This window comes from Prosopis cineraria, unplaced genomic scaffold (genome assembly GCF_029017545.1).
Source record: "Prosopis cineraria cultivar Desert tree isolate PC_DT_omini unplaced genomic scaffold, ASM2901754v1 PC1, whole genome shotgun sequence".
In the NCBI taxonomy this organism is placed as follows: Eukaryota; Viridiplantae; Streptophyta; class Magnoliopsida; order Fabales; family Fabaceae; genus Prosopis; species Prosopis cineraria.
The window spans coordinates 57,600,648-57,619,998 of NW_026555332.1; the positions used below are offsets into that span (position 1 = coordinate 57,600,648).

General features: G+C 37.4%; 1 protein-coding gene, 1 non-coding gene and 1 pseudogene across 4 annotated transcripts; 1 reads left to right on the forward strand and 2 right to left on the reverse strand.

Moving 5' to 3' along the window:
* Positions 1–822: 822 nt before the first annotated feature.
* TRNAT-AGU (transfer RNA threonine (anticodon AGU)) lies at positions 823–896 on the reverse strand. The gene has a single exon. It is a non-coding gene; the product is annotated as a tRNA-Thr (tRNA).
* A 117-nt stretch (positions 897–1,013) lies between these two features.
* On the forward strand, positions 1,014–6,065 carry LOC129291541 (protein DEHYDRATION-INDUCED 19 homolog 3-like; annotated as a pseudogene).
* A 7,834-nt stretch (positions 6,066–13,899) lies between these two features.
* Positions 13,900–17,848, reverse strand: LOC129288104 (uncharacterized). Of its 3 annotated transcripts, XM_054924490.1 has the most exons (5): positions 17,620–17,848; positions 15,760–17,031; positions 14,693–15,665; positions 14,254–14,336; positions 13,900–14,144 (listed from the first exon to the last, which is right to left on the reverse strand). In XM_054924490.1, exons 2-5 carry the CDS (start codon positions 17,029–17,031, stop codon positions 14,031–14,033), a joined length of 2,442 nt encoding a protein of 813 aa, XP_054780465.1. In that variant the 5' UTR covers positions 17,620–17,848; the 3' UTR covers positions 13,900–14,030. The 3 variants fall into 3 exon arrangements, with proteins under 3 accessions (XP_054780465.1, XP_054780447.1, XP_054780457.1); XM_054924472.1 differs by having other exon boundaries at positions 13,900–14,336; positions 17,620–17,847; XM_054924482.1 differs by having other exon boundaries at positions 13,900–14,336; positions 17,532–17,847.
* Between the last annotated feature and the right edge of the window lie 1,503 nt (positions 17,849–19,351).

The following is a 19,351-nucleotide window of genomic DNA, read 5'->3' on the forward strand; positions in this document are numbered from 1 at the left end:
AAATAACTATCACCAGATGCTTCCGCTAGAATGAACAAATAGAGTGGATGGCAGGCACTACGTGATTGATAGAGAAAACTTACAGCAAAATGGCCGCGGCAGGGGATTTGTTAAGAGACTTGAGGAGCAACATTTCCATGTTTAGAGATGGAGGAGAAGATGCGTACGACTGAGTGCAGCGGTCGTATATAAGGTTACTTAGTAAAGGCGGTGCATGAATGCATGCGGGTGTGTGCTCGAGTGCATGCAGAAACCCTCTCTTCTTTTACCTTCGTGTGGCTATTCTCACTTCTAGCAAGGTCCTATCAATGCCGTCATGTAGACTGTGTGTAAAGGCAGTGAAGGATGAGAAGCAGAGGTAGGGAGGGGGGGGGAGAGAAAGTGGGGAGGAGAGAGAGATAGTATTTTTTATAAAATTAAAAAATATAAAAATGGTGGGACCTATTATACAATATTTTATAACAACAAATATTAAAAAATTTAAATGTGAGACCTACTGACCTATGTAAGGGGCAATTAAGATCAGGGATATTGGAGGGCAACTATTTAATGCTGAGAGATAAAATTATCACATAATTAAGTTTAAATTGCTTGCAAACACTTCAATTAAAGTTGAGAGGGGAAAAATAACTATTGGATAAATTTATTTGTCTTGAGGGAGGTTTCTTAAGTATGCTGCCATGGGCCTCCTGCATCTTCACTGGGCTTGCTTTGCTCTACCACATGGGCTTCGCTCTCAAATGTTTTTGCATCCTGCTCATGTAGTCATGTGGTAGCCTTGTATGTTATTTTTATTACAAAATAAAGAAGTCAAAAATGGTTTGCTTTCGTTGAGAGTCGAACTCAAGACCTCCCGCTTACTAAACGGGTGCTCTAACCAACTGAGCTACGAAAGCTTACAGGTCCTGGATTATTTAATATCATAAAATGGAAAAAATTCTTCTTTAAGGAATTGCACAGGTGGTGTTAATTTTAAATTTTGTGACGAGGCAAGTCCATAAACGGAGCAGAAACTGAAAAACAGAGTGAAAAATGATTGCATATGAAATCCGAAATGACGAAATGGCAGGCCCCTTTCCCTTTGCCGCCTGAGCGAAACTCCCTGCACCTCATTTCCTCCACACTAAGCTCACTTCCTCGTCAACCCCAAAAGTCCTCCCTCTCTCTGTCATCACTTTCAGCTTTATATCGGAGAATCTCTTCATTGGTTCGTACATGACAGCTATGGACGCCGATTCCCCTTGTAGCGCTCGTCTATCGCCTGCCTTTAAGCACATCAGGCTGCTCTTCAATCCCGACCAGGTTTTCATTCCTTTCAACTTTCCCCTGCCGTTACCTCTTTAATTGCCCGCAATTTTGTCTGTTGATTAATTTTCTGTTAAATTCTACTATTTCTCTTTTGTCCGTCCGGAAGAACTTTAATTTTTGTTTTCCCTAGCATGGAGGCTGCTTCTGTAAATTTTCTCGTATTTTATTTGACTCGTTTCGATGATTGCTACAAGAAAAATGACGTGATATGAAATCACAAGCATAATTCCTTTAGTTCCAAATTCTTAGAAGCAGAAACCCGCTATTTCTAACATTTTCATGCTGTTAATTCGCAAATATAGATAGAGATACACTTAGGTATGTCAATATGTGGGTCTCATAGACATAGACTCTGTGCGTGTGTTCGAGTCTCATTCCTATTTATCATTCCCCTACTAGATGAAAATGTGTTAGCAATGAAAAATGCAATTGGTGATTGTAAGATCTTAATAACCTATAATAACGGCTAAATCATTTCTGTGCAATTTTACTATGCCTTAATGAAATCTGGAGGGAAGCTTTTGTGAAAAAAGATTGTCTCTCTCTCCCACAGCCTCTTCATTTTTGGGCTTCTCTGGCAATTTTCTGTCAGATTTGGTGTTTTAGGACTTGACTGTTTGTATTGTTTTCTCCTCTTGCACTTATTGATGGGAGATTCTTTCAATGTAGAAATGTTCACAGGCTTTGAGGATATTGACAGGGATGATGGTATCAGGGAGGAGTTTTTATGCCCCATTATTCTGAATATTTTGATGCTGTTGGATTATGCTGCTTACCACCTTGATGAAGAGCATCCTATAGAGGCAAAAAATTGGGTATAATTCCTTTCACCTATCGTTATAATGATAAAAGTATCTCAGTTTTTTAGCAAATACAGCAGTATTTAGTACTTTGCTTAGTTGATGCATGCTCTTTTAAGAGGTGGTTGATTCCTAGACATCTTTTCTTTCTGATTTATCAGAAGTTAATTTTTTAAGCTGAGATTATGATTTTCCTCTTGGAGAAAAGGATTTTTATTTTCCTAAGATATTGAGGGAAAAATGCTGTATGCAGGTATGCCCAGTTTGTTTGTTGAGGGCAGGGATTGATATGGTTGCATGCATAACCCTACGACATGGAAGCATATTCAAGATATCCTTTTCTTCTAAGTTAATATTTGTTTTTGCCAATTCTCAAATTTAAATTTTCTTGAAGTAAAGATAGTTGCGATTAGTTACAAGTCCTTGAGCATTCAGTTTGTCCACCTTTGTTGCATTATCATACTTGTTTCATTCGGCTCAAGCCTTAGAAGTATACGTACCTTTACTGTGCCTTACGGTAGTATAGTATATAGGGGTGTTTGGTAGTTATGATGGAAAAGCATTCCTTTTTCATTGCACACAGAATGAGATATGTAATATTATTACTCAATGATAACTGTCTTTATTAATTTTTTATTCAAGGACATAAAGAACATTTTCCATCTACAGGACCTCTTTTTCTATTTTATTGTTCTTTTTTTCCATCCCCTTTTGCATTCTAAACAGTCTCTAAAAGTTTTTGTTGTGAGAAGGTAATGAAAAATGCCTTCTAACCCAACTCTTCTATTTGACACTAAACTATATGGTTTTATTTATAGATTGCTGTTTTGATTTCCTTCTTAATGCCATCATACACCACCATATAAATCCTTAGAAAAGTATTATTAGCCTTAATTTTGAGCAAGCAATTCTGATTTATTGATTCACAATTGTGGTGCACTGACTAGCTCCTTTTACCAATATATATATCAAAACAATTGTGTTAGAATACTGACTTCAGAAACTTTTTTTGTTGTTTCAATTCAACATCTTTCTTAGAATACTCCTAATACTGCTTCCCATGTGTCCTTAACATGCAAGTACATGCACGGCAAGAGGAAATGGCATAAAGGTGGATTGTATTCTATACCATGTTTGTTGAGGAAGGAGCTGCGAGAAGGAAATTTGCGCTCCCTGTTTGGAGGTCCTCATGTTTTGTCTCCTTGTCTAATGCAGCACCTGATCCATTGTTATCATCATTAATATTGCCTTTAGCTGATGAAGTTGTTAGTTCTCAGCCTCAGTTTCTTACTGAGAGCCAGCCACGGAAAGCTCAGATTAGATTGTATCAAGAGGGTATGCTTGCTGCAGTTTTCAATTTTAAAATTGTAATAGATATGATAATGAAAGAATGTTTTGTTCATCCTATTCAAATTGTGCAATATAGTATGTCTGTTTGTGGTGACGTTCCATTGTATCCATCCAATGCTATGGATAACTTAGGCCTTCTAAAACGCCAATATGTTATTATTGCAAATTTTAGGCATCTTTCTGCTGTTTAAAGGAGGACGTTACCTTCTTGCCTTGTGCTTGGTTTCCTGGTTCCCTGAGAACTTTGGAACCTTGGAGTGCCTTGTGCCTTGAAAACCTATATCATTGATATTTAGATGCATCACATGTACCAATATCAGTTATATTATGCCACATGTAGGAATCAGCCTTTCCTTTTTCGATGTTTGAAAAGGGGGGAAATGCTGAACCATGCCCCAAAAGGGGGCCCTTAAAGTTCTGGCATCTTTAAAACAAAAATATTGTGGAACATAGCTTTTCTTTCACGTATGCTTTGAAATTGAGACTCCCTCAGACTAATGGTTTCTTGCTTCATTAAAATCTAGTGCCTTAAACTTTGTGTTAACGCTTCAGAGTTCCTCTTGTGGTCTAGTCTAGGTTTGTCAATGATTAATACTTACAAGTATACAGCATCTAGCTTTCTTTGAATTATGAGACTTGAAAAAAAGAAGGGGGAAGGGATGCTGCAGTAAAGTAAAACTGATGTATCAGTATCATGGTCTGGGCCTATCTTTCCAAACCATCCTTGCCTTTTCTATTTGTTTTCCTTTGTTTTGCATTCATGTTTCTCAAAAAGTATCATGTAGGATCATGAATGTGAATATGACATGATGTAAGCAGGTCAAAAATCCCTGTAATCCTGTGTGATTACTATGCACCAAAGCTAAATAATTTTCCCTTGCCCGTTTAGTTTATTTTCTCTGCCTCCCTTGCCCATTGAATTGAAGGAATGGTTTGAGTGGACTTAAAAGCTTAAACGTCTGGTTCTGCAATTTTCTGAAATAGTTATCTTCTGTCCCTTTTTGCCATGCATCCTCTGTGCTCAACCCCCCCCCCAAAAAAAAAAAAAAAAAACACACACACACACACACTAACCCAGAGTGACACATCTACCTGAGAATTGGAAAAGGGGGCGGGGAAGATTGCTGCTTCAAACTTCCATTGTGCAAGGATGCTTCGAGCAAGTCACTTGTCTCATTTCTGATGTTCTCTGTGCCAAAGATACCTCCTCGCATATGCTCTAACATGTTTGGTTTTTTCCATGACAGAATGTTATGTGTGAATATCCAATCCAATAACAGAAAGCAGAATTTTGGTGACCAGGAAGACTGGTACTGGTACTATCTGGGGTGCTTTTAGCTTCCATGGAGAAAGCTCAGAGAAAGTCATTGATTTCATAAGGATTGGATTTTCTTTCGTTTGCCATTAGATTGTCTATTTTTCTGAAGAGATGAGCAGCAAGTCTGTCGTAGTCAATTATTTGGCAAGTTATGGTTCTTGATCTAGATTATACAGGTACAATGGTCTAAATTACTGCTAATGCAAAGCAAGGGCCTTCTTGATTTAGAATTTGTTCTGGAGAACATCAGAAACCTTACTTAGTAGTTACTGGACTGAACAGAAAAAGATCATAGATATATCTGTTGGTAGAGCGGTTAATGAGCCCCGCCCCCTTTTCTTATAAGATATATCAATATTTTAGGAATTTATTTATTCTCACTTTTGCCAATCATGTGATGTCACCATAATTTAGGTCACTTGTAATTTCATGAAGAGCCAAAAATATTATCTGCCTGCAACCATTTTTATCTGGTTACTTTTTTTTATTTCCCATAACAATGCATTAAGCATTGTTCCTTGTTAGGAGGATATGTAGCTGATGTATGTCAAATGTTACTTTTATTTGTCCTTTTGTATCTGATTTTCTGATGTTTCTGTTCAGAAATCTGGAGGCCTCTACCCTGCCCGTCAAGTACAAAAAAGAGAGAGCAGAACGCTGTTTGTCCAAGGGCTACTGCTGGGCTCTATACTTGATGACAATTTATGATGGGAGTTTGTCATGCTGCTGCTGCTGTTGCAGTAGGCCTTAATTCAGAATGAGTTACCTTCAATTGAGGGATGTCCCTAGCAAGTCTCGAATGCATTCGATCAGAGAATGAAATAAGGTGCAGCAAGGGAGTGTACGTATGTTGTACGTGAACTGTAGTTTTCAGGTCAAAAGTCTCATCCTTTTGTTTGAGGTCATAACAGCTTGAACGAGAAAGAGAGTCAGAGTCAATTTCTCTATGCCACGGTAGCTGCTGTTTGTATTTTAGTTATGTTGGCATGACTGAAGAAAGAGGACACTTGAAATTCGCAGAAACTTCAGGGCTAACGAGGAAGCGACGTAACATACCCTTTTCCGGTAGAACCAAAGAAAAAAGAAAACAAGCAGCAGGTGAACTGCCCGACAAACTTGAGTAGCTGTGCCTACCGCAGATTTAGTGGAACTAATAAAACCAGTTCCCATAAACAAATACTGGACTACAAACTAATAATTCAACGTGTAGCGTTGCAGCTAACTTGTGGGCCATCGAGTTTTAGAGGCTTGTGCTTTATATATATAGGAATTTAGATTTTGGCATTAAAGGGGTTTTTCATTCATTTTTTTATTTGAGTAGTCCATTCTCAATCATTCTATGGTTGTCTTCATTGCATCAACGGGTTCAGTGCAAGTTCAGAACTTCCAGGAAGACTAACTTAAATCCGATCATGAGCTTTAATTTTATAGAATTCAATAAGAATCAGTCAATACAAAAATATCACGACTACAAAGAAACTATACAATTCAACTTAAATACCATGCAATGTATGGAAATTTGTCTAGTTGAACTGTTAAGTTTATTTTTGGGTGAAAGATTAATTTACTATTAAACTGTACTTGAAAGTCGCAAATGATTATGAACTCAAGTTAAAGTTAATTTTATTTTTTAATTTTAGAAATTTAGTTTGTCATGCCCTTGATATTATCTTCCTTTTATATAGGTCTTACATTTAATTTTTTTTAATATTTTTATCATAAAATATATTAATAGAAGGACCTCTCATTTTTAAAATATTTTTATAATATAAAAGAACTCTCTCTCCTCCCATCTTTCTTCTTTTCTCTCTCCACCCCACTGTCCTTCCTTCTCTTTCTCCCCCCTAACTCTCTCCATCTCCAAGCAACTCACATAATAGTGCCACCTTACCCTCTAGCCTTCTCTTTGTCTCTGTCGGCATAGTGTGGCTCCTCCCATCATTATAGCTACCTTACCCTCCAACCTGCAAAAATAAAGTTTGATTATTTCCATATATCATAATGGTACCACTATCAAGTCTTTCATTCATGGTTCATTGGTGTCAGCCAAAGATGGTAGGTCCAATAAAGGTGACATCAGGCTTAGTGAAGCATTTGCCTAACATCGACACTAAGCATGGTAAAGCAATAGCTTTAGATTGAAACGATGATCCTAACCTTCTCTCTCTCTCTCCCCTCTCTCCTTTATGTCCTGCCCACATGAACTTCCCCTTCATAAATCACTATTGACACCATCTCCAAGTTCATCATCATCTCAATCGATGCTCACCTTCTAGGACGGAATTGGAGAGAGATGAAGAAAGATGACCTGCAATGGTGTGGTGTGAATAAAGAAGCCATTAATGATGAAGCGTATGTAGAGGTAGAGAAGGACACAACGTACATGGTGTTCATGGAGGTGGAGAAGGACATTACATGCGGTGGCCATCAAAATGGGGTTAAAGAACTCACCTAGTCACTTCTAAAGCTTATTGTTCTATGTCCATTCGCATTTAATTCCTACTCGTGATGGTCAACACAAGCCCATGTACATGTGACTTCAAAGAATAGAGGATGAGTCAAGCCTTTAAGTCCAACATAGTATGCAAGGAGCTGAGGTCGGTGTTACCATTAGCATCCAGTCTTGGCCTAATTTTTTGAATATCATATAAAATAGTTTCATGTAGCATGCTTACATGACTCCATAGTCCATATGCAATGCCTCCTACTTTTATTCTACCATCACCTTCAACTAAGCTTGGGTTTGTTGCAACTACTACTAAAATTTTTGTGCTTTTACAGCCTTCCAAGAAAAGGACACCTGCTCTCTTTTGTTCTTCTAAAATAGAGCTTGCACTCAATTCTGGTTTTGATTGGGTTTAAACCCACCTGCATGCATATCGAGAACCCACCTACATGCATGCATGTATGCTCTAGATTCTATTAAAGCAGGCGAATTGGTGAGCATGAATGGAATTGCATCTTTGCGTCGCATGAGGACAAGCAGAGGATGTTGCCATGAGGTTGAAGATGGAGGTGCATGAGGAAGGAGGAGTAGATCCAAGTTCCGCGATGGTAAGAGATAATGATGAAACATAAATATTGGTGGAAGAGAGAGAAGGTGTTGCCTCACAATGGTGAGAATAGGTAAAATAGAGAGAAGAATTTTTTAAATTATTAAAAAATATTAATGAACCCCACGATACAATAGTTTACAACAAAAAATATTAAAAAGTTTATTTGTGAGCCTAGCTAATGAAAAAAAATAGACAATACAAACAGCAAGGTGATATATTTAAAAATTTTAATGGTTAATAGATGTAAATGGCTTATGATTGAGTTTGCTCTTTTGGAACCAGTTCAAGAGTAAAATTGAGCTTTAATCCTTTATTTTTTGATGGGTTAAAGAAAACAAAACACCTTCATTCAAACTAAAGAATATGTAGACGTGTTTGACATTTTCACCCAAAAAAAGAAATCTAGACGTAAAATGTATTTTTACTGGTAAGGCGGAAAAAATAAATCGGTACGAAAAATATAATTTTCTTTTTTTTATAAGAAATAGATGAGCCTAAACTCTAGACTCATTTACAGTACAAGTGCTATCCATGCAACGTCTAAGACTCTCTGTGGGAAAGCTAAGAATGTGCAACCCAGGCCACACATCAAGAGCTTGTTTCGCCAGATGATCTGCAGCAACATTTGCATCACGAGAAATTTGACAGATTCTAATCTCCCATGCTCGGCGGATCATGCTTTGAATTTCCATAATTATATGACAGTCAGGAAGTATAGAATAGTTAGTAACCTCTGTCAATGATATGGCTTCTGCTGAATCAGATTCCACCACGATTTTCCTAACTCCACATCCCAAGCAATCTTTAAGCCTATTAAAATAGCCCACAGCTCTACTAATAAGTGGTCACCTTCATCTAAATGTAAGCTAAACCCTGTGATAAATTGCCCAGCCGAGTTCCTCAGCAGACCACCACACCCACGAGTCTGTTGCATCATCGAGAAAGCACCATCAACACAGAGTGACACCCAACTTGTCTCTGGAGGTTTCCATCGTAGGTCATAGTTCTGAATCCCATTTCCGTGCCAATTAATGGAACTTGTCTTTGTTTGAACCCTCTCCAAACAGCTTATCATGCCCTTCGCTTGGGCAACAATACATTCATTGAAGCAACTTTTCCCCTCAAATATCTGTTCATTCTTTCTTTTTCAGATATTCCAGCATAGAACCATGAATAATCCATTGTTCATTTGAAACTCCAGTTTTTTACCCTGTTTCAAGTTCCAGCTAATCCAATCATCTATTGTTTGCAGATTAAAGAAGCCCCGTTGATATCTAGTGTTGATCACAGACCCCCATAGCTGTCCTGTATCTGTGCAATCTCGAAAGACGTGCAAACTACTTTCAACTGCGCCATTGCACCACGAGCAAATATTATCTGCACTCATACTTCTCCTGAATCTCTCCTCGTTTGTGAGTAATCTGTTTTGGGAAGCTAACCACATGAAGGTCTTGCATCTATGAGGTGCCGTGACCTTCCACAGCTTCTTCCATTTGTCATTCTCGCTTCCCTTAGATCCAGAAAGAAGATTGTAGGCTGATTTTATAGTAAAGGAGCCACTTCGATCCCATTTCCAACTCACAGAGGTGTTATTGTTGAACCACTATAGCCCGTCTTTAACGTGAACCCATGTATCTTTAATGCCCTTCCAAAGGTTAGATCCAGGTTTCTTTGTCTTAATCTTGGGGATAATATCACTCCCATACTTGTACTTTTCACGGATAACTCGCACCCATAAGTCTTCACGCTTCTTAATCAAGCCCCAACCGATCTTCATAGCATAAGCTTGGTTCTGGATAGATGCTCGTCGAAGACCTAGCCCTCCTTCTTGTTTTAGTCTGCAAACATCTTTCCACGCCACTAAATGTGTTTTCCTTGAGCTCTCTGTGTGGCCCCATAAAAAGTCACGGTTGGACTTGTCAAGCGTTTTAAGAGTACTAGCAGGAAGATTACATGTTTGCATAACATATCCAGGGATAGCGTTCGTGACTAAGGCTATCAGTGTCGCACGCCCAGCTAGGGAGAGAGTAGATGCTTTCCAGTTAGATAGATGCTTTTTCACTTCATCTACAGTGTCTTTGAATGTGTTTTTATCCATCCTTTTATGCAGAAGAGGCACACCCAGATAGCGACCAAGGTCACCAGTCCTACTAAAACCGAGTTTAATGTTGATTTCTTCACGTCGAACATGATGCACATTTTCAGAGAAAAACATCTTAGTTTTCATAGCATTGATTTTCATTCCAGAGCTGGTACAAAACTTCCCCAAACACTCGTGTATAACATCAGCTTGTTGGGTGGAAGCTTCTGTAAAAATAATGATATCATCAGCAAAACACAGATGCGACAAGGGAGGTCCAGTTTTGCCTAATCTGATAGGCTTCCATATTCCCTCCTCTATTTTTTCTAGAATCAGGTGGCCTAATTTCTCAAGGCAGATCACAAATAGGTATGGTGATAGTGGGTCCCCTTGACGAACCCCCCTTGTAGGCTTAAAGATGTTTGCTTTGTTTCCATTCCAGATCAGCTGCATGGATGCCAATGTAACACAATTCATAACGACAGCCTTTATATGCTCTGGAAATTGAAGTTCGTCCAGACATTAGTCTAAGAAACCCCAATTTACTCGATCATATGCTTTTTCAAGATTAATTTTGATTGCCATAAACCCGTGCTTCCCTCGCATATTCCTCATAGAATGGATAACTTCTTGGACCACGATAATGTTGTCTGAACTATGTCGTCCTGGAACAAAACTACATTGATAAGGAAAAATGATGTTAGGGAGAAGAGGCTTCAGCCACATTGTGATAATCTTCATAATAACCTTAAACACCACATTGCATAGACTAATAGGCCTAAGATCTTTCAAGCTCTCTGGTGGATGTTTCTTAGGAATAAGAACAATCAAAGTAGAATTGATTGTGCTGATAGCTTGCGGGTTGAGGAACAACGATTTCACAAACTGCATCACATAGGTACCCACATGCTTCCACTGACTCTGAAAGAAGATTGCTCCTAAACCATCTGGTCCTGGAGCCTTCAAAGCTCCCATACTATCAATAGCATCTTTGACTTCAGTATCATTTACCTCCTTGCCAAGGTTGGCTAGGAAATCATTACCAATAGAAGGGAACTTTCTATAACATTCGAGCCTTGGTCTCCTATCGTCTTCTTCTGTGAAGAGTTTAGATAGGAATTCCGTAGCCATCACTTGGATTTGGTCTTCATCATAAACCCATTCTCCTTCATTGTCACGGATAGCATGCACTCGATTGGCTTTACGTCTCCCATTAGCAACACTATGAAAATAGTGGGTATTCTTGTCACTGTGAAGAATCCAGTTAACTTTGGCTTTTTGAGCCCAAATAATGTATTCTTGAAGCATCACCTCTTCTAACTCAAACCAAAGTTGACATTGGAGTTTGTCAAGATGCTCTGATTTTTGACCATTAGTAAGGGCTTGTGTGATACCATCCAAGCGGCGAATTAGCTTTCGTTTGCGGGTCTCGGTATGGCCAAACACTTCTCTGTTCCACTTTATACAGTCAGCACTGAATGATTTGACTTGAGTTACCCAATCACAATTATTCTTCCATGCATTTGTAATGAAATCTTCAAAACCGTCATGGAGGACCCAAGCAGCAATGAACCGAAATGGTCTATGACGGCTAGTTTTGTCTTTACAATCTAATTGGATTAGGAGTGGCCTGTGATCAGACTTAAACCAAGGGAGGTGTGTAACCGTGGCATTTGAAAAAAGTTCTAGCCAGCTATCGTTAGCAAGAGCACGATCAATACGACTCTCAACATTATTTCGTTTCCAAGTGAACATGGGTCCAAAGAAGCCTACATCATTGAGTTCAGCTTGTTCAAACCATGTTCGAAAGTCTCGATCCACTCCAGTTCCATGCCTGGCCATTGTTTGTCTCTCATCATGAAATAAAGTGGCGTTAAAATCTCCAACCACACTCCATGCTCCTCTGATAGTCGCACCAATCTGACATAACACATGCCATAAGCAACGTCTTATATCTATGTTTGGACTAGCGTATACTATGGTAAGCCACCACTTTTCTTTCTTATGATTCTCAACAGTCAAATGAATAAATTGAGTCCTTTTCTCAATGATAGAAACCTGAACTGCATTTGCATCCCAGAGCACCCAAATTCCTCCACTGTACCCAGTCGCATCAATCCAGTCAAACTCATTAAAGCCTAGCTTCTTTGCTATCCTTTTAGCCTTGTCGGCACTGCATCGAGTTTCAAGCAAAGCTAAGAGATTAATCTGATAATTTTGCTTCATTTCACGGATAAGATTAGGATATAATTTTCTTACGAAAAGAGAAGTGCGTGTAACTTGGTATACAAGGGGTGAAAAGCGCTCAGCTTCGTCATCACAGAATCTCTGCTTTTTTCATGTCGTCACCGAAGGACCTGTACCAAAACCAAATGTTACAATCTCTGCGGTCAGATTCTTTCTCGAACAAAAAGTAAATGAATAAAACTTGAGCTTTTTTTTTTTTTGTACTTATCTTTTCTCGTATATTGTTTTCGATGTTGCCTACTAGAAGCCATCGTTAGCTTTGTCAATACTACTATCCTCAAGAACCAGGCGTTAGTCAAGAAGAAGAACCAGGGGAATACTCATAATACCTAACGACGAAGTTATTTAGTTGTGAAATTACAGTTCATATGAATTAGGTGACAAAATCAAACCAAAAAAAGCAAAGTCAAAGTGGAATCAGAATACAGCCCCATTTTTTTTTTTACAAGAATAAAAAATAATAATTTCAGTCGCTGACTTAGTCTGCCCTTTCTTTGTCATATTTTGTTATCTGCTCGGCCAATGAAATTAATGCCCATTTATTTTAACTTATTTTATAAAAAATTATTTATTTATTAAAATAATTTATTTTATAAATTTCTATTATGTTTTTTGAACTTTTAAAAATAATAAAAATTAAAAAAAAAGATTTCTGATTATTTTAATAGACTCCATTAAGTAGCTTTTGATAATAATCTAATGAGTAGATAAAAGAGAGTGATTTAAAGGGGTAGGATATGCAAAAATATCATAAAATTTTAAAATAATATAATAATAAATTATTTTCATAAAAAAATAAAAAAGATATTATAAATTTTCTCAAAAAAAAGATATTATAAAATTTAAAAATAACTAACTAATAATCAATTTTATTATTGTAACCAAATATAAAATAATGTCAGTTTTTTATAAAATATTTACAAAATAATTTTTTGATAAAATCTTTAAACTATCTAAAAATTAATTATTTTTTAATTTTAAACAAACAAGCCATAAATAAGACGGTAAAGCCTCTAGGTCTACAAGGTCATTTTCCTTGCCTTTTTCTAGCAATCAACATAAGATTATACTTGCTTCAGTGCTAAATATTAATCTTGTTCATGTGCGTGTGTGTCACTTTTACATATAAAAAAGTGAGTCATTAATTAGTTTTTTAAGGAAAAAAAATTATGCTTTTAAATAAAACTAAATTGGAAAATTCATTTTATTTTTAGATTATTTTAATAATTTAATTATCTTTTATTAATTCAGGTAAATTAGTTAAATTAAAAATATCTTATACTCCATCCGGTTCCAGATACAAACATTTCCCCCTACTAATCTAAATTTAAAATAAAGTAATTTAGTACATATAATTTTTTTTTCATTTTACCCTTTATATTTATTAACTATATTAGTGTAAATGCATATTTCACTCATCATAAAATATATTGATAATGGAATTAGGGATAAAAAAAGAAAAACAATAAATATTTTTATGAAAATAAAGACTTTATTGGTACGTGAACCTTTTTAAAAAAATTGAATTATATATATTTTAAATCAAAAGAAGTATTTAAGTGCAGAGAAGCATCTTTTTAAGCCTAAAGTGAAAGAAAATAAATGTAACATGCATAAACACACGGCAATAGAGGTCAACAATTACGTTCACCTTTTTCGTGGCTTAATTGACTAGAATTCTTTTAGAATTCGGCTCAACATGGCTAAGGCCTAAACCCAAGTCTACAACTATCACCAATATGACAAGGAAGGATGAAGGCTTATTTTTGATTGATTTCTGAATGAGCACCCAATACAGGTATCTGTCCCCAACAAATTAAGTTAGTGAATCATATTCATATAAACAAGTGAACGACACATTCTTGTCTCCCTTAACTGCTGACAAAAAAGGTGTGCCTCTGGAAACGATGCAATAAATAATGCCTAAAGGCCAAGTCGCAACCACTGCGACATTCTTGTGTCCATGATCCTCTTAACCACGCCTCCTACAAAAGAATCAAAGCAAGAGGAGCAGCAACCTTTAATCAGACTCGTTTGCCCACCAGCCATTAGTTCAATGTGGGGACACGCTGAAGGAGGGGGCACAGCGCAAACCTCGCTCTTCTTGTGCTCAAGACCACAAGCTGCTAGTATGGTGTTCAGAGAAATCCTTGCAATGTCCTTGATCGTACTGTTGCCTGGATCACACAAAAAGACAGGGAACATTTGACATGGGAAAAAGAAACCGTGGAGATGCAGATTCATCCATAATATGTACTTTCCTTTAGGGGGGGTGTTATTTAAATAAGTATAATAAAATTGTTAATTTATATTTGCCCTTTCCAGAATTGATGTTTGTATGCTATAACGTACAATTATCTCCCCAAAGTCATCACTCCCAACCCCAAAATAACATTCTACTATGTTTCCCATTCATATTACAAGTTGAACAACTTTTACCCATAAGTTTCATTCCCAGATGTGGCAAAGGCCGGCCAGGTAAAAAAATGGTAGAAATGAACTATTTTTAGCTAATGGAAGAAAAGTCACATACCTAAATCAATGTTTTGTGACAGGCCCATAAGGTGGCGTTTAACCAGTGATGACAATTGTTCCTTTACTATGTGAAAGTTACTCTCTTCTCTAATAGCAGGGGACATGCTACCATCAGCAACAATGTGTGAACTGCTGCTAAGCTGATGGCCTTGTTCATAATCTGATACAGGATGTGTCACCACAAGACCGGGCCAAAATCCCCCATTCACAGTTCTGTTGGTAAATGGAGCTGAATCTTGAACCGCTGGCCTTCTTGAATTGCTTACTCTCATAGAGAAATGATCCCCATTCTGCATTAGTGGAGAGGTACTGTGGCATAATCTTTCCTCAAAAAATGAGTGATATGATGTTCCCACGTTCTGCGTCCTTGCGTCATGAGTGGTTGTAACCCTACTTTGATCACTTTGAGGGCCATATAGGTTACTAGTTGAATTGGTAGCTGAAATGCCATTAGATCGACCAGTTGAAGAAGTCATTCTATCCATTGAAAGTAATTGTTGAATTTGACGGTGTATCCAACGTCTCTCAGATAAAGTTGGAGCCCCTCCTCCAGACACTGGAGAAGCTCCTTCAACACTTCTACCGGAAAATCTAGAAGAAAGATTCCCGAATCCTTGACTAAAGGCTGCACGGGGTGAAGACATCAAGTTGAGGTCAATAACTTCTCTTGCATGTACAGCAGGTGATGGTCTACCAGGTAGGCTCTGAACTGTTGTTGCCCTTGAATCTGCCGCACCTTCCTGAACTTGAGAACTTGAAGATCCCATAGCAACTGGCCTACAACCATCACAATACCAATTGCCTTCAGGTACTTCCCGACCCAGACCAACACAATATGTGTGTGCAGGAGAGTCACAGAGATCACAGAGTAACATGAGGTCATCGTCTCCACCTTGATGGCACTCTGAACAAATTACATACTCATAAGGATCAATGTAGCTCCTGAGTTCTTCTTCAGAGGGCTGATAAACCTGCATATCAAAATCAATCCTTCATCAACTAGGACAGCCAGTTGGACAAAGTAAAAAAACCTTAAACAAAGGGATTGAGGAAGCAGTTGGATACCTGATCACGTTCAGGGACTTGTATAACTGATCCTCTCAAATCAACCCCTGCTGTTGTTGATCGTGCAGGCTTACTGATTGTTTTAAATCTCTGCTTACACAAAGGGCAGCGAGATTCCACTTTTGCCCATTCCATAATGCAAGCAAAACAAAAGAAGTGGGTGCAACAATCTAGTACTCCTCTTACTCTTCTTTTATCTTCTTCAGATAGACAAATTCCACACACCTGCTTTCCTGGCTCACTTTTTAAATCCTCTACCTTGTCCTTGCCCTTTCTCCCCTGATGTTCCTCTATCTTTTCCTTTCCTTTCCGGGCTGGAGGCTTTCTTTGCTGATGTAGATCTTCATGGAGTCCATCCTCTTCATTTTTTGTCAGAAGGGATGAACTCCTCAAATTAGTTCTCAAACTTCCACACAATTCCTCAGCTTCTCTCACCTGTTCTCTCTCTTCTTCAGAGATGGTATACTCATATTCAGACGATCTAGATGACACGCAATCTGAGTGTGAATCTGAATCTATTATTAGTCTTCTCCTTTTTCGTCCTGTTTTTTTCTTACTCTTGGTTCTGATGGCAGGACCATTATCTACAAAATCACCCTCATCATCATACTTTGTTTTCCTCCTCAAGCCTCCATTCTTTCTTCTCTTCTTTCTCAAAGGCTTTGCAGCTCTAGAATTCTTTCTTCTTTTACGACCTCTAGTATAAGCTACAGAGGCCCGCTTCTGCACAACTTTCTTGCCCATTTTTATGCCATCACTTTTCTTCTTTCTCCCCTTTATTTCTTCCTCATCCGAGTAATCTTCTTCCTCAGCTGTAAATTCCTCATCATCATCACAATCAAAATCTTCATCAGCATCATCTTCCTCATATTCATCTGTCTCTTCATCATCTACCTCCTCTTGTTCACGTTCTTCTTCTTCTTTGTCTTCTTCTTTTTCTTCTTCTAGCTGATGTGAATAAGTTATCCTTCCTCTGTGCTGTGAGGGTTTCCTGCCAATTTTCTGCCGACCACAAATGCCATTTTTTGTCTTGGATCTATTGAATTTCCTCCTCACTTCAATTTCCTCATCCTCATCCCCTACAAAGCTATCTAAACTCTCCTCGGATTCACATCCATCTAAAGAATACAATGAATCCTCTGAACCATCAGACAAATCTCTATCTTCATCTGAAACCACATAGTCCTCATCCGAATCATCAGAAACCCCTTCCTTTGACCGATCCCTTTTTCTGAAATTGCGTTTGCCACCAACCTTTCCCCCCCTTACCATCTGTTCTCACGCACAACAAACATACGAACGCAAATATATTACAACCCCATTCAAAGGCAGAAGCACGAAAATTTTTCAAAACCAACAAAATATCAAATTGCATCCCATCATTAAAATTTCCAGGATTATCCAATCCGATTGCCTCCCCTTTTAGCCCAACAAAAAAGGGCTAACAAAATTATGGCCACCTGATGGGAAATTAGTAAACATTTAACAAGTTGTTCCTATCACGGATCTGGTTTACCATACACAAACTATAGAAATTAATTGCCCAAGATCCCATGATATGTTTCCTCATAACTTACGCGTGATTACGGCCGCAGAAGAGAATGATACTATTCATCAATTGTATAAAAAAAAACGTAGACAAAATTTAATTTCCCAAAAAATTCAACGGAAGAAAGGACCTACCACATAAGGGAAACAATCGTAAAAATTAAAACCAGAGCAATTGGGCAAATAAATAAAGAAAACAAAAGATTTAATTTTTAAATTCAAACCTGAGACAATATAGAGTTGAAGTGGGAATCTTTGGAAGGGAAAAAGCTGCAGAGAAGGAGAGGTAGAAATTACAGATTTAATTAGTACCTGCGAGAGGAGGAACAAAATCACCGGAAAAGATGAATTTATTTTGCAATATCAAGGAAATGTTCCTTTCGGCCACTGGGGCTGTGGCTTTTGGTTTTAATTTTATGCACTTTCACATTGAGCAAAAGTTGCGAGAACGTTCAAATGGCGTCCGCATCTCTGCGACCTCTTGCAGGTCTCGCTCCATAATTACCAAAATAGCCATCCGGCCCTCAGGACGTTCAAACTGTATCCCACCATCCTCAGTTACTCTTAATTTTCTCCTGGCGATTGAATTTTATTTTTAATGAAAAATAATCTCAAAACATAATTTATTATTTAACTCTTGACATAATGATGAAGAGGTAGAGTTCAATCATTAACGAATTTGAAAATATCATCCTTTTAAATAATTTATTCCAATTTTTATTAAGGAAAAGTCAATAGCAGGACAGTAACCAATCCAACAGTTCAGAAGGAGGAAAAATATTTTTAATTGCAAAAAATAAATAAATTTGCTATTATATATTTTCGGAGGAAGCTGATTTATCAATAAATTTGACCTTTGATTAATGTTATAATTTAAATATTTGGGTTGTATTTAATTTCGTGTTTTCATTAATTTTTAATATGATTTAATGAGTTTGTATTAATTTTTATAGTTAAAAAAAGTGCAGCTATATAATCCCCCCCCCCCCTAATTTTTGAAACCAGCGGGAGTGGTAATACGCTGGAAAAAAAAAAAACAGAAAAAACTGAATAGAAAGGAAAGAGAAACTCAGATGTACACCATTTGGCATAGGACTTTTGCCAATTGACTAATATGCCCCCGAAGCCATGAGATGTTTAAAATAATATTATATCTCCTGCTAGAAATTACCCGCTTCTCTTCCACATACCTTATCACAGTGAGCTTTAAGGGATCAGGGCCGTTGAAGTGGAAGATGAAGAGACGAGATGGCGTCATCAGGTACACGTGTAAGGTGGGTGATTCGACAGCACATGGATATGAAACGGCAGTTTTGCAAGCAACGCTGCCCACCGCTTTGCAAATCAAGCGAACGCCTTTGCTTGTTGCTGTATAAAGTGGACGACTTCGCGTTTTGACGCTACTTGCCCGTTCTAAATTTTGATTTTATTTAATTAATTAAAATTAATTATATCTCGTATTTTTTATAAATTACTCGTAAGATATTTGATTGGTGTGATTTTTGAGGGAAAAATTGTTTCGGTCATCAAAGCGGTCAAATGCTTTTATGCGGCCGCTTAGATTCGGTGGAGCAGCATATCAATCGGCTGCAGGATTAGCGATTTTACTTGTCGGCCTCAAAACGGCCCCGTCTAATTTAATTTGTTACTCACTCACTTTTATTATATTGTTGTTTTATAATTCTGGTATATGGGTTGGGAGAGAAAACGAATAATAAATATTAAAAATATAATGCTCCATGCTTTATCAAATCAAATATATATCTCATTTACTTGCGTTGGAGATAGGTGTTAGTGTTTGACTTTATTAAATAAAATAGTTGAATTGCTGAATTAAACGAGAGTAAAATAAAGAAGATGTTATTAAATATTGCATTCTTTGAAAGAAAATCATTATATGGAACAGAATTTTTAGCCTGACAATTAATAAACTGGAATGGAGGGAGTATTATTATTTTGCAGATCGTGAGACATGAACAAGCACATCTCACTTAAGAACTTCGCTTTTTTTTTCATTATTATCAACTTAGGGCAAATTATTCGA

What these genes read in the sequence shown, in the direction of transcription:
- LOC129288104 (XM_054924472.1), bottom strand. Translation starts at nt 17,031, where the DNA reads ATGGTAAGGGGGGGAAAGGTTGGTGGCAAACGCAATTTCAGAAAAAGG. An exon ending in AAGTCCCTGAACGTGATCAG is followed by an intron (nt 15,666 to 15,759) that starts GTATCCAACTGC and finishes TTTGATATGCAG; the next exon opens with GTTTATCAGCCCTCTGAAGA. An exon ending in GTCACAAAACATTGATTTAG is followed by an intron (nt 14,337 to 14,692) that starts GTATGTGACTTT and finishes TGTGTGATCCAG; the next exon opens with GCAACAGTACGATCAAGGAC.